The sequence below is a fragment of the Onychostoma macrolepis genome, chromosome 21, assembly GCF_012432095.1.
Source record: "Onychostoma macrolepis isolate SWU-2019 chromosome 21, ASM1243209v1, whole genome shotgun sequence".
In the NCBI taxonomy this organism is placed as follows: domain Eukaryota; kingdom Metazoa; phylum Chordata; class Actinopteri; order Cypriniformes; family Cyprinidae; genus Onychostoma; species Onychostoma macrolepis.
The window spans coordinates 24,651,972-24,666,812 of record NC_081175.1 but is presented as its reverse complement, the minus strand read 5'-3'; the positions used below and the strand labels follow the sequence as shown (position 1 = coordinate 24,666,812).

At 35.7% G+C, this 14,841-nt stretch overlaps 1 protein-coding gene across 1 annotated transcript; it reads left to right on the top strand.

Moving 5' to 3' along the window:
* Positions 1–5,792: 5,792 nt before the first annotated feature.
* On the top strand, positions 5,793–14,774 carry tbca (tubulin cofactor a). The gene is made up of 4 exons (XM_058758697.1): positions 5,793–5,972; positions 11,432–11,537; positions 12,610–12,696; positions 14,453–14,774. The coding sequence occupies exons 1-4, from the start codon at positions 5,920–5,922 to the stop codon at positions 14,531–14,533; spliced, it is 327 nt and encodes a 108-aa protein (XP_058614680.1). The 5' UTR covers positions 5,793–5,919; the 3' UTR covers positions 14,534–14,774.
* The last annotated feature ends 67 nt before the right edge of the window (positions 14,775–14,841 follow it).

Here is a 14,841-nt window from a genome sequence, read left to right as displayed (position 1 = left end):
ACATATCAGAAAGAAATTCAGCTTTTTTTAGAATCTGTAAATGGAGAAATTGCAACAAAGACAATTATGTGTTGATATTTTCATGATTCAGAATTATAACATTTTTTCTTGCTATTGTGATATAATATTCCCATATTGATTCAAATGAAAACAGTTTAGAAATCTACAACTGTGCACATTAGTGTCAGGTACAAAGAGCGTTGGGGTAAATATTTTATTCTAATATGCTGATTAGCATTTCTTATTATTATTGATGGAAACTTTTTTTCACTTCATATTCAACAAGGACCCATTACATTTATCAGAAATGATAATGTTACGAAACAATTACATTTCAAATAAATGTTGTCCTTTTGAATTTTCTATTCATAAAACATTTCTGAAATAAACATTTCAAATTATAACAGTTTTCACAAAAGTATTAAGCAAAGCAGCAAAAGCTGTTTTCAACATTGATCATAAGTATTAAAATATGTAAATTTGCATTAAAATAATGAACTTTTTAATTGAAACATTTTTTAATTCAAATAAAGTTGGAAACAAATTATACATAAATCTTCATTGTGGCTTGCACTGTTGCATTTTGGTCAGTTTTATGGAGCCAATAGAAAGTAGGTAGGAAAAATGAAATCTGCTAAATCATGATATGTCTATTCTTTCCCTTGTAGATGATATATAGTGATATTATATATCATATTAACTAAGATGCCTGCTGATTCAGAAAATACCAGTTCTATAATTTAACATGCATTAGCATTAAACCAAAGCATAAACTAGAAGTTACGTTACTGTTTTTAATTTTGTAAATCCTTGATATTTTCCACACAGAGACTTCTACTATCATGTATAATAGTTTACAACATTCCCTGATGTCTGTTGTAGTTCGCATTTGATCAATACTAAGGGTATAAAAGGATAAACACAGCAATATTTTGACATAAATTCCCACGGCGAGTGATTTTGAGTTTAACAAACATAAAATTCATGACAAAAGGAAACAGAGAGAGAGAGCCAGCGGCGGCGTTCGGAAACAGATGCACATCGCTGCTTTGTTTTATGTGGGCTAATTCAGATCCGAACGCGAGTGCGTCAGTAAATGAATTAGCCACTATTGGGTTTATGTGATCAAATATACTGTCTGGTATGACAGACATTCTTCATGCTTTTGAACACTGATTTACATTATTAAATGTTTAATTGAATATTAGAAAGGGGGGCCTTTGTTGAAAGCAACTGCAGTTCACACACACACACACACACACACTGCTTTTGAAAACTCCAAAGTCATCCAGTTTGCTCTAATCACCACAATTAGTCCTGAATTATCACCGGACTCTGACAGACGTTCCTTGTAACTCTCTTTTATTTCCAGGCAGCGCTAATCAGCCGCTCTCATTACTGACGCTGATTAAACTGCAAATTAGCCAGCAGTGGCCCCGTTCAGCCTACCCGCGACTCGCTCAATATCAATTAGGCCCAGCAGCTTGTCTGCGGCTCTCTGGGCGCTTCCAAATGCTTGATAGTGCCACTTATTAGTTTGGAAAACTAGGAAAATACCAATAATCAACGAGTCAGAGAAAGAAGAAGAGGGAAAGCAAGAAAAACGTCTCTTTTTTCATGCTAACTTTCAGCTCGGGGGCCAGTTTTAGGAGCGTGTGCGCGAGGGCCGGATGATAATAACGGCTGTCATCTCAGACCGGAGCACGGGTGGCCCCTTATCAGGGTGTCAGCGGGGAAGAAAAATGTATTAGACAAGGTAATATCTAGGCTTTTTGAAGTCACTTTTAGATATAATGAATCGCATTAAGGCGTGACAAATCTGAAATCCTACATCATTAGGTCGTTCCGGTAGCAGTGCGAATGAATAAGTATTTTTTCTCTCCTTCTAACCTCCTGGAACCGGAGTTAATGACGGTTTATTTTATTTATTTATTTCATTAAAGAGAAATCATCTAATAAGCCCGCAATTATTTTCCTCTGGTCCCTTGTAAAAAGTGTCCAAGCGATAAAAGCGGACATAAAATGGTGGGAATTCAGAAGCCCGATGGTTTGGTTACTCATTAAGCACGGTAATTTGTGAATGAACGGCGTAGTAGCTGGAATCGCAGTGAATGATTATTGCGGTAAACAATATCAATGGCTAGTATACGGCTCAATTGCAGCAGCTTTGTGGAAATTTTCAGTGTATTGGATTGCATTTAATTCACCATTCCCCTCTGATCAAAGAGTCTGAACACCATTTTAGCTTTTTGCCAGTCAATAATATCTGCTATCTAGACTAAATCTGTACTAAAAAAAGTGACAGTGTGCGGTCTATCTCAAGGAGATCTATCTTCCTGACCTTTGACCTTGCATTTTTTCATATTAAATAGTATTTTTGACTTTGAATAAAATCTGGTAATTTGGATGTTACTGCATAAATCACACTTTAAAATGATATCTCCAACCATATAATTTTCATACAGCAGTAGATAGAATGCATAAATATGTCTTATTAGCACAACATCAACATTACATGACACTGTTGTTTTCTGTAGAGCTGCTTTACAGGTGAAATTTAAGTTGTTTCATAGTTGTTTAAATTGTTTCATTTACTTTGCTCTTTATTACCGTAAAGCTGCTTTAAAACAATATGTATTCCATAAAACACCTTAATTAAATGTAACTTGATTACATTGCTTTTGATGTTTTTATATAGCATAAAATAGATTACCTGAGCTATAACCGCCACTGATGTGGTTGAACAATAAGGGTTTGAATTGACCGATTATTTAATCTACATTTGGTTATTTGAATAGAATAGAATAGGCCTACCATATTTTTAACGTAAGTGCCATTTCTAACTTGGATGTGCGGCTTCCGGTTATTTTTAGCTGTACAAAAACAGTCCATTTTGCTGCTTAATATTGAAAGCTTGTATTTGTTTTGTCATGTTATTTTAATTTATTAACATAATCATTAAAATTCAGTTTTTTGGCGCTTTTGCCGTTAGCGGCTAATGAATCGGAAGTCTTGCACATTCACAGGAAATAGCTCACTTCCGCGTTGCAAATAGTGGTCTAAAAGGTGTACATTTCCTACAGGAAATGAATATATTTACATGAACATAAATGTAGGGTACAACGGGGCTAAAGGCGCCTTTGATATTATTTTCATCTAAACCACTAGATGGCACAAAAACATGGCGTAGCACTTTCCAAAACATCTGCTTTTCAAGATGCACGAGTATATTTGTCTGATCCTTGACGCGATCGCGCGCAGCAGCGCAAAGCTGATTCTGTGCTTACTTGATCTAATATTTTATGTTTTTTAAAGTGTTGTAGATTTAAGTAGCAAGTGAGAATCGCTAAAATTAATGCATGTATTTTGAGACAAAGGTCTTCTTTATGATTTTCAGTTTTGTTTAAGATAATTAAAGCAACAGTTTTTAAGTAACGAAAGAATATGTAAAAGTATGGTATTTGGGGTAAAAAGCGCCCCTGCTGTTGGGGCTAAAAGGCACAGTAGCCTAATTAACATGATATTTAATAGATGGCTGACTTTTCCATTTGTTGACATGGCATGGTTAGATTAAGATGGTAAATATCATATATTATGTTGGGTATCCATATTAGAAATAATCACCATGTTTAGAATGAAACCATCATTTAAAAACATATTAATCATATCATATAATAAAATATAATTTGTTATTACTACTGTAAATATATATTCAATTATTATTGGACCTTCTTCAATACTTTCAGAATCTTTACTTATTAAAATGATTTTGTTTCTGTTTTAAAATATTTTTTTTTTTTTATATGAACATATTTTAACGGCAGTAGCTATATTTATTGAACAAAAATTAATTATTTTATTTTTCAAAATAAGCAGAAAATAGTACAAACTTTGCTAAAGTGATTTTTTTTAAACAAGTAATAACTTAGACATTATTTAAAAAAAAACAACATTATTTTAGCTGAAATATTTGTATCAATACCCCGTGTGTGGGGTAAAAGGCCCCTTTTGCCACCTCATACATTTATAAGATTTTTAAACAAAATAAACAACTTGAATGATTTATTTTCACACAAAATCTGTTGCTCCATTAATGTTCAATACAACGTATATATTTTAGGCGCAGTGAATAGCAAATTGTTTCTTAAGGTGGGCCTTTAGCCCCGCTGTACCCTACATATACACGTGTATTTTATTTATATAATAATTTTTCCATCTGTTTATATTATCTGTTATTTTGATGGTAGAAATTGCTGTTCTTCTGGTATAATGGACTGCAGGCCAGTGCAAGGGCGTTTTGTCCTGATGGCATCCTCTCCTTTTGCTACACCTGACCCTTTTTATGATCAATAACCGTAAATGAGTCGATTTAGCGATATGATCATGAATCACGCGCGTCTCAATCTTCACCGGACAGTACTGCTTCGCGCGCAGTCTTTCTAGGTTACCCGGGTGTCTCTGCGCGTGGGCTCCGGCGGTGATGACATTCATCATTCCCGGCGCGATGTCTACAGTTTGACAACTCCTGACACGTGTGACACATCTCACTTTACCTGCTCCAGTCTAAAACATTACCTCCGGCAATCGAGGTGTCTATGATGTCCACTCTGCTTCCAGTGGCTGTGAGGAGTAGATCACACTGAGCCCAACACAAGAGCAGTCGACAGACAGCACTGACCAGAACAACACTGAAGCGCTTTCAACAACAACAATAATGTGATTATACAGTATAATATCTAAAATAATAATAGAAACATTATTATAAAATATTGAAAATGCATTAACTGTCTCAATAATTATATTATATAGAATTAAATTAATATTTTTAATAAATAATATGCAGACCTATGTATTCATATTATTAATTAACTAGCAGAGAACTTATCTGTCCGCTAAATAATAATAATATGATTATAAAATGTGTAATGTCTAAACTAATAATAATAATTTTAAACAAATTGAACGTTATAAAATGTTTATAATGTTGTAATATCAATTATAATTAATTACATCAATAATTATTATTACTTAACTAACTTATGGAGAACTTATCTGTCCACTTACTATAAATAATTAAATATGAATATATATAATATATAAATATATAAAAATATTAATATAAAATATGTATAATAATGTCTAAAATAATAACAATAGTATAAACATTATAAGTAATAATTATTAATAAGTAATTTTTGTAATAATAATATTTACTATTATTATTACTATTATTGAAAATAGTTTTCGGTAAATTATCACTTAAAGTCTAACCTATTAAGTCCCCATAAACAGTTAAAAAAAATTTCAATAAAAAAGAAAGGCCAGTGATATAATTTATGCAGCTGTAGCTGAAAGGTCTGTTTACTAATAGATCTGTTTAATGCTTCATTTTATTATTAGCATTAGCTGCATATGATTTGCATAGGCTATTAGATAATCAGCAGTAAAAGAAGAAAGGTTAAGACAGACATAATACCATGGTACCTTTATATAAACTGTTTATTATGGTATTGAATGATTACTGTATTCATATACTATGACATTTACATGATGCTCATAGATAAGCCTACTTAAAATAATTACCACGGTATAATTACAGCAATGATACTTTTTGTTGCTGGTAGTGTGTTTTTTATTTTATTTTTATTTTTTTAAATATTTTTATCTACCTTTAGCCTATAGGTAAACAGCCTATATAAATGACATTTTGAAATGTAGTAAAAATAAAGACACAAATACATTTGCTTTTTGAGTTGATCTTTGTTCTGTCACGCACTCTGCTTCATATGCGCATGCGCACATTTTCTGCTGCGTTGATGCGTCAGTGCTAACACGCTACTCTCAGCTGCACGCTTCTCTTAACATAAACATATTTATCCGCTTTATCTTCCGTTTGCACTATTTCAAACAACACGAACAATGGCGGATCCAAGAATACGGCAAATAAAAATCAAGACCGGTGTGGTTAAACGGTAAGAAGGCTGAGTATTCTTATTTCTAAAGTGTGCCAATGTCAGCAGGGTAAGGCCGCGGATTCACCGCGCCCCTCGACGGGCATACGCCGCAGATGGGTGTCCTCATTAGGCGGAAGCTGTAAATACATCCCGGTGCTCTGACAGCTGCTGTAACATTGTCCAGATGCTGTATACTCCGGTCACTTACAGTGCAGTGAAAGCTCATGTTATGCAACTCATAGGTGTTATTTGTTGACTTAAATTAGTTTTATGTGATTAGTTTATGAGTCCAACATAATTGACAAATAAGTCGAAATGAGGGATTGAATGAAGAATTTGAGGCTGTGTTAATGCCACATGCAATAGATATTTTTATACCCTGTCAGGCAGTAGGTGTGGTTGTCTGGCATGTAATTAAACATAATCAGGAATGACGTAATATGATTTCTGAGTCGTTTTTAGATGATGTAATTGCTGATTATTGAGTATGTTTTGTATGTATGTGTATTGCAGAATATATGTGTGTGTTTAATGCATTTTATGTTTATGTTTGTGTGTGTAAATGGTTCAAAGTATAGACGTCCCATTTTGGTATACCATCAAATAAAATTTACAAAGGTAATTTTTTATACATAGAAAGCATATTATATGCAAGTAAAGCATCTATTTTACCGTTTCTAATAAGTTTTGTGGAAATAAAATGTCAAAATATGGGTGAAATAATTTTCCATTGTCATTCAGCGTAACAGATATATTTATCTAAAAATAGAACAACATGCTTATTTTTTTAATTTGTGCTTATTAAAATGTATAAAAGATTTGATACTATATTTTATTATATTTTAAATTATCAAAAACATGCTTCTTGCCAGTGGTTTAAGGATAGTGCCAAAGATTGGTGAACACACACACACATACGTACATATATGTATTTTGGTTTTATTTGATATTTTTGAATCTAGCATGAAAGTACAAACTTTGTAGCATCAGATATGACCTGTGACCTACATATGATCACATTGGCATTGATTCATTTTGGTCTATACAACCGACAGTCCCCAGTAAGACCAGGACTTTAGAAGCTCTTAACGAATGTTAGACTGGTATTAAAGTTGGTCATTTGTGTTCTGCGAGTGTCTCATCCTCTCCTCTCCTCACCCCTCCTTTTCTCTTCTCAATCCCCACCTGACTGCTGTTTGCATTGATTGACCAGATGAGGGCCTGATTGAGATGGGCCTGTTTGATAGGGCTGGTAATGGAAGTGTGGGAATGATTCTCAGTGGGATTGAGAAAGAGAGAGGGTTAGGAAACAACTCGCACACCATGCCAACACAGGAGACAACATTGTAATGAGCCATGCAGCGATAAGAACCGAACGCTTGGCCTGTCAAACTCAGCTGATGTTCACATGAGGGACCAATCACGTCTTGGTGTCTGAATTCATTTATGCTGAATTTGCTTATTGCGTGGGCACCGTTGGTGTCGATTGATGATTTTATGATGGAACATTCCCGCTGTCAGGCCCAGCAACGGCAGACACATCGTTCGTGTCTCTCAGGCATGTTTCTTCTGGATTTCCCATCTGTTTTTTGCTCTCTGTGTGGATGGTCCAGCCTTGGTATCGATTAGAGCGGTGCGAGCTGCTTTGTTTTCTTTCAGCTGGGTCTTTAGGTTCTATAGATTTGTCTCAGATTTCGCTCCCCATGCGAGCTCAGGCCTCTGTGGTTCACTCAGACTGGGCCTTCTCGGCTCCAGGTCAGATAATTGATTTTGTCCACCTTTGAACACTGTATTGCTGAATTGCATTTCTTCATTTGTCAGGCCCTTGAGGGGTGGGCTGCTTGATGGTCACATGGTTTACTCATTTTAAGTCAGTTTGTATGTTTGCACTAGCTTCACTTTATATCTTCACCTGCTTTTAGCCCATTGGTGATCATTTTTGTTCTTTATGGTCAAATCTTGTCTGTTTTTTTGTGGGGGGGGGTTTCAATGAAAGCCAATGCTGATATGAGGAAAACATGATGGCTGATACTGTCAATATAGGAATTTTTTGATGGTGAAATACTGTCCTATCTGTGTAAACACAGAGGCTCTTTGGGATATTGCGAACGTGGGGAATATAATGTCCAACGGTCCAACTTTTGACGAAAAATTGCAGAATTCGAACTGTAGAGCGTTACGCTAGCAATGCCAAGTTCAGGTTCAATTCCCAAGGAATAGCCTACATGAAGTGATATACCATGAATGCAATATAAGTTGCCTTGGATAAAAGTGTCTGCCGAATGCTTAAAATTAAAACTGTTAATATGTATTATCCATTAGCAATGTTGTCAGAAGCAGAAGTTCCTGCTTTGGCAAAACACATGATTATATTTTGTTTAGATACATTTTATTTCTTCTTATTTTTGGTATCAGTAATGTAACAAAAACAACCTAATGTACATTTCCTGTTATTTAGTTAATGTTTATTGCATTATTTTATCATGTGTTTTTTTTATAGTTTGCTACTTGTATTGTTATGGTGGTTATCAGTACATTTTAAAGTACAACACAGATTTTGGTGCTTCAAGTAGATTACTGTATGTATACAGTGTACATTAACATTACACAACTTAATGAAATATACAAATATAAGCTGTAAAATATACAGTCATTTTGTAATACCTGAAAAATTGTCAAGCACGGCTGTTGTTTTTATACTATAAATTTACTGAGATATTTTTTTACGGTATGGTACTTTAAGTGGTAGTTTAATGTGATTATGCCAGAGTTTTTAGCACTGCTGTTTGTATGTTTTTGTATTTCCGACTACACTGTGCCGCTGGACAGTTTTAAATCACATATTGTAAAGTGGTCATCCTTTCCACCAATGATTCCTGTTCTCACACTGTTTGCTGATGCAGGGCCATGAAGAGTTATCCTGAGGTGACGTGACAACATGTTGGAAGACCTGGTGCTGTAGCACATGTGGCTGCTTGTAATGTCAGTTAATTACACTTTCAGGTCAAGCTCCTCTCATACTGCTACATCCCTGAACTCCACGTCTTCAAACGCCTCCAGGGGGTTCCTGAAATGCCCTATGAAGCGGTCATGATCTCATGCCTACTCAATAGTGTTCTCTGCTCAATCTGAAGCATTTAGTCCAAATGTCTCACAAAATATCAATATATTCGTCCTGTAAAGAAATTAGCTATTTTACAGAATTTTCTCTCCATCTTGGCCTTGACAGCCGGATGGTGTGAGTCTAAAAGAACCACTTGCCAATTCCACATCTTGTCGTTGTCGTCTTCTCCATCCCACGTCTCCGTTCTACCCTATTCTTTTCTTCTTCTTTTTGGTGATGTATTCCAGTCAGTGGTTTCTGGCCTAGCTCAGCGGATGCACTTAATAAAATGACAGACGTAATTTGCTTTTGTCACCGGGTCTCGCCGCCGGCCCGCCGCCTCAAAAATACAGTATTAGAGGGGAGAGAATGTGTGTGTCGAGTCTAATTCTTTTCTCTATTTTCCAGAGAGATGCTTTTTCCATTAAGCTGAAGGAAGCAGCCCTGGCAGCCCCATTTACAGCTGCCCAGCTCCGCCCCTGCTATAAGCAGCTCCCACATCACCCTGCAGAAACAAGAAATTAACATCAGCATGACACTTTTTCATTAGCCTGTCCCTCACTTTTATTAGAATTATGCTACACCCCGATCTTTCCACCCCTCCGGCTTCCTCCCTTGCTTGCACCCCCTCTCCTTTTCCCGCGGTCTCATTTTTGCGCGCATGTCAGAGAAAGCCTTACCTTGAGCATATGTTGAGAATTGCACCAGGGCGTCGTGATTGAAGCCTGTTAAAACCAGCGTAATTGACGTAAAATATGACATATTGTCACAGGTGGAGACGATTCTTACGGCACGCGGCCCGGGCTGGCAGTATGTTTGATTAATGGAGAAGTGTCTCCTGCTCTCTCTCTCTCTCTTTCTCTGTCTAACACACACACACACACACACATACACGGCTGATTTTATGAAAAATGAATTCCGCAACGCCATGTCGTCCCGACAAGCGAGCAGGCTGCAGACGGAAAGCGGCTATTAGCTAGAATCATTATCAATAGTGATATTTTCAAACTCCATTACGGCAATCAGGCCGCGAATTTATTCAGTGCGTTTAGTTCATTTGGCCATAATTGATAAATAATCAAAATTTATCAATGTACTCGCTATGCGTTTTCACTAACAATCAAGCAAAAGTGGCCCATTTGCCACCTGACTTGGTCCAAATTAGGGACTAAATTGATGATCAATTAATCCTAGTAGGGGCAGTACAGTGTCTTTGTGAGTGTGTGCGAGAGAGACGGAGACAGATGCAGTTAAAAGACAGATTAGCGTAGCGATAAGGAAGTAGCTGATGCAGTTTAGTGCCATGGCTAACAAGCATGCTGCTTTTCTGAGACTGACAGTAGATATCTTTAAGAAAGAGGAAAAAGACAAGAGACTTGGGAAGGGTGTGTTTACATCAGAATATATAGGTTTTGATATATATATATATATATATATATATATATATATATATATATATATATATATATATATATATATAATATTATTATTATTTTTTTTTTTTTTGAGTAATGCATTTTTGTCTGAGTGTGTTTTACCATTTCATGTTACAAGTTCGTAGTGTTACAAGTTTGTGGTCATTAAGATAAGAATATTTTATGTGCAACAAAGCAGCATTAATTTGATCAAAAACACTGAAAAAACTGTATTATTGTAAACTGCTATTACAGTTTAAAATAACTGTTTTCTATTTGAATATATAATGATATTCTGTTACATTTATTACATTATTATTATTATTATAATAACTCCAGTAGTGTCACCTGATTCAGAAATCATTGTAATATGTTGATTTGCTGCTCAAGAAACATTTCTTATTATTTTCAGTGTTGAAAACAGCTGTGCTGCTTAATATTTGTGGAGAAACTGTGGTACTTTTTTTTTTTTTTTTTTTTCCAGGATGAATAGAAAATTCAAAAGAACAGTACTTATTTGAAATAGAAACATTTTAAGTGACTTTACTGTCACTTTTGAGCAATTCAATGCATCTGTGATTAATAAAAATATTAATTTCTTAAAAAACAAAATCTTACTGACCCCCAGACTGTTAAATGGTACTGTATTTAATTTCCACAATATTGTCTATATCTTAGTTGTCATCTTTGTTGTATTATATCAACCTTACTAAACTATACTTGCATTGTTTTTATTTGTATAAAAAAAAAAAGTTAAACGTCAAGACATTTGAAGTTGGTTCTCTGATTTTAGGCCCTTAAAAGAAGTTTAATTGTCTTTTGAGAGATCTGCAAGTAAACTAGTTCTTTGACTTCATGGTGGTAAATTCTTGACAGCATCGGACGGACAAATAAGTATTGAATTTGTGAGTAAAACTCACCTCTCACTATCTATTCTCATTCTTGTTTCTCTCTCTCAGTTTGGCCAAAGAGGAGGTGTTGTACATAAAGGAGGCAAAGCAGCAGGAAGAGAAGATTGAGCGTCTCAAGGCGGAGGCAGGAGACGAGTATGTAATCAAGAAACAGGTAAGAAGAGTAAACCACCTGAAACAACACCTGCCCTGTTGAGAAACTCGATGAGACTCGTTCATTTAAAGGACTATAAAAGTACTATGATTGGGGTCCAGAACTGATGAAAAATGCAACTCTATTTAGGGACCTATTTCTTTGTTTTTAATTAAAATATATGCATGTTTGTGACAGACAGTACAGTTCATTGTGCGTCATATAAGATGTACTGGACTAATTTGATTGTTTTGCTGTTGTCAACAACAAAAGAGCTTTAGGCAGCTTATATAAACTCACGATGGTGAATATTCCACTGAAAACATCATAACACTTATTTAGAGCTTATTTTGATACAGTTACCAAAAAGATACCAGCCAGCTGACCAGTAGCAATAAAGTCAATTTTAGTCTCATTTAGCATTTTGCAAGAGTTAATTTTTGGACCCTGGAATGAAGAGCATTCTCAGACTGTAAAGAGAGTAAGTCATCAGTGTTAATATCTGAACACTACACTGCCAGTACCACTTGGTTGTTCTGCTGTGTAAAAGGAATTGCTTTGGTAACGGTGAAAGAGACAGAGCTGATTCAGTATGGCAGCGCTGTGGGTGAAATCAGGGCGAGTTTTAATGAGTTTTAATGTGCTGATGCAAAATTAATGACGTTATGTAACTTTAGAGGAGTTTTGTAATTAACAACACATGCTGCTAATTTAGAGGTTCTCAAGGAGTAGTGGCCCATGTTCTCTCTCTCGCTCGCGCGCGTGCTTCATTCTCTTCTTCACCTTCTATCTGGGGTGAATGCATATACAGCTCTGTTTTATAGGACTAGTTCACAGAAAATGTACAGTTCTGTCATGATTTACTCATCTTCATATCTGATGACAGTTGTAAATGTGTTAGATATTGATTGGTTTAGCATTTTCTAGTGAGCTCCTTCAAATGCTTAATGAAGTAATTACAGACATATAAAATGCTCTCTTAGAATAAGAGAGAAGTTCTGGGTTTTTCTAGATGATGTTTTGTCAAATAAGCTTTTGGTTTGTTTTGTTATAGCACAGAGCCAATAAAATCTCTTAAACGTGTCTTTAACAGATGGAGGTGTTGCAAGAGGCAAGAATGATGATCCCTGACTGCCATCGCCGTTTAGCCATGGCCCACTCTGACCTGCAACAACTGTTGGTGAGAATATGAAACGCACACACTGTTTCAGATGTTGACCCAATGGCACTGTTAAAGAAATAGTTACCCAAAAATGAAAATTTGCTCAAGATGCCCTCAGGCCATTCATGATGTAGATGAGTTTGTTTCTTGATCAGAACAGATTTGGAGATACTTAGCATTGCATCACTTGCTCACCAGTGGAGCCTCTGAAGTGAATGGGTGCCATCAGAATGAGAGTCCAAACAGATGATAAAAAAATCACAATAATCCACACCACTCCAGTCCATCAATTAACATCCCATGAAGTGAAAACCTGCGTGTTTGTATTAAGTCCATAATAACGCTTCTTTTCCATCCCAACATATTTGTATAGAACTTTTTTGAACTGTTTTCACTTGTAAATGTTGCTTGATCTGTGCATATTTCTCCTCTGATTCAGACATGATGATTTTTTTTTTTTCACTGGATTTTTAAGTTAATATCCACATAATGGTAGATGTTTCTTAAAAACACACAGCTTTTTGCTTCACATTGATGGACTGGAGTGGTGCGGTGTGAATTATTGTGATGTTTTTATGGACTCTCGTTCTGACGGCACCCATTCACTGCAGAGGATCCATTGGTGAGCAAGTGATGTAGTGCTACATTTCTCCAAATCTGATGAAGAAACAAACTCATCTACATCTTGGATAACCAGAAGGTGAGTTTGTATAGTCTGAATATTGTACGGGAGGACATTTTTGTGTCTAGGCATCCCCAGGTTTTTGGATCAGGGTTAAGCACAGGACACCTTGACATGGCAGGTTCATGTGTGCGAGAAAGATGTTTGTTCAGTGGAGACCATGTGCCATCCACTTCCTGTTTGTTGCCATAAAGAGGAAGTAGACGATTACAGGGGCCACATTAATTAACAGCAAACGAATCTGATCTAATAAAACATCAACATCTAATAAAAATGTTTTCTAATCACACTATTTTGTGTCAGAGTAAAACTTAGCGCCAGCCTCAGCAGCAGCTCAGTGAGGCTTCACACACACACACACACACACACAGTCAGTCCTGTGCTGCACTCATTTCAGTTCATTAGTAATGTTGTCACGGCAATGGCCTCCATAGAAACCGTCGTCGATCGATTAGCATTGATATGACCTACTCCTCTCACTGCCTCCATTACATTTTCACACTGTGTTACGTGTGTGTGTGAGTGTGTTTGTTTGTTTGTCTGAGGTGTGATTATCTGACAGGTTCACTGAGTGGATTAGCTGTTTTTGGTGATGTGGTTAGTCTTTCATTGTGTTACTGTGATCTGATTTACTAACTCCAACTGGATGGAAAACTCCCACTCTGTAGACTTCAGCTCTGAATTTATTTTGGCAGTTAAAAACCAAGATGGTTGTGTATATAAGTGTAAATATTTAGTTAAATGTTCCATTTTTATATTGACTAAAATGATGCAGTGCATCTTGAAATCTGAGGTTTGGTTTAATCTATTCATGTTCATGATTTAAAAAAAAAAACACCCATTGTGATCTTAAAATATATCAGTATTTTGGATAAGTAACAAATGTGTAATAAGTATTGTAGTAATTATGAGCAGTTCATTAAATTCTGTAAACAATGCTTTGAATTTATTGCAAATTGCTAGGGTTGTAAGATGCATCCTTTTCTTCATTTTATTTGTTCATTATTCATATTTGTTTTCAATTAAGAAAATATTACTCATACTCATTAAGATTGGGTGCAGGCAATGACTTCAAAGCATTTTTATTTTCAGGAAACAGAAGAGGAACTGGCTGAAGCAGAAGAATACAAGGAGGCCAGAACTGTTTTAGATTCAGTCAAGCTGGAAGGATGATGGACACAAACGAATAAACATCCACAGACGCTAACGTACACACTGACATCCCAAGTGTCCATTCCATTTGTTCTGACTTGTTTAGCGTTTCAGAAGCAGTGCGACGTGTTTACTGATTGCTTATGTTTGCATTTCAAAGATTTTTGTATTGATTTCATAATTTAATGACACTGTTCTCTTCCTAGCCTTCTGTGATCAAATTGACACAATCATGAAATAAAGTTTCTTTTATTGCTTCAAACCCTTCTGTTTCCTTCATGCATATAGTTATTATTGAATACTGTTGTTTTTGTTCAGCTCTATATCCT

Excerpts from the sequence above, each read along its gene's own strand:
- tbca (XM_058758697.1), top strand. The coding sequence starts at position 5,920 with ATGGCGGATCCAAGAATACGGCAAATAAAAATCAAGACCGGTGTGGTT. Across the intron at positions 11,538-12,609 it reads AGTATGTAATCAAGAAACAG|ATGGAGGTGTTGCAAGAGGC; the intron begins GTAAGAAGAGTA and ends TGTCTTTAACAG. Across the intron at positions 12,697-14,452 it reads CTGACCTGCAACAACTGTTG|GAAACAGAAGAGGAACTGGC; the intron begins GTGAGAATATGA and ends TTTTATTTTCAG.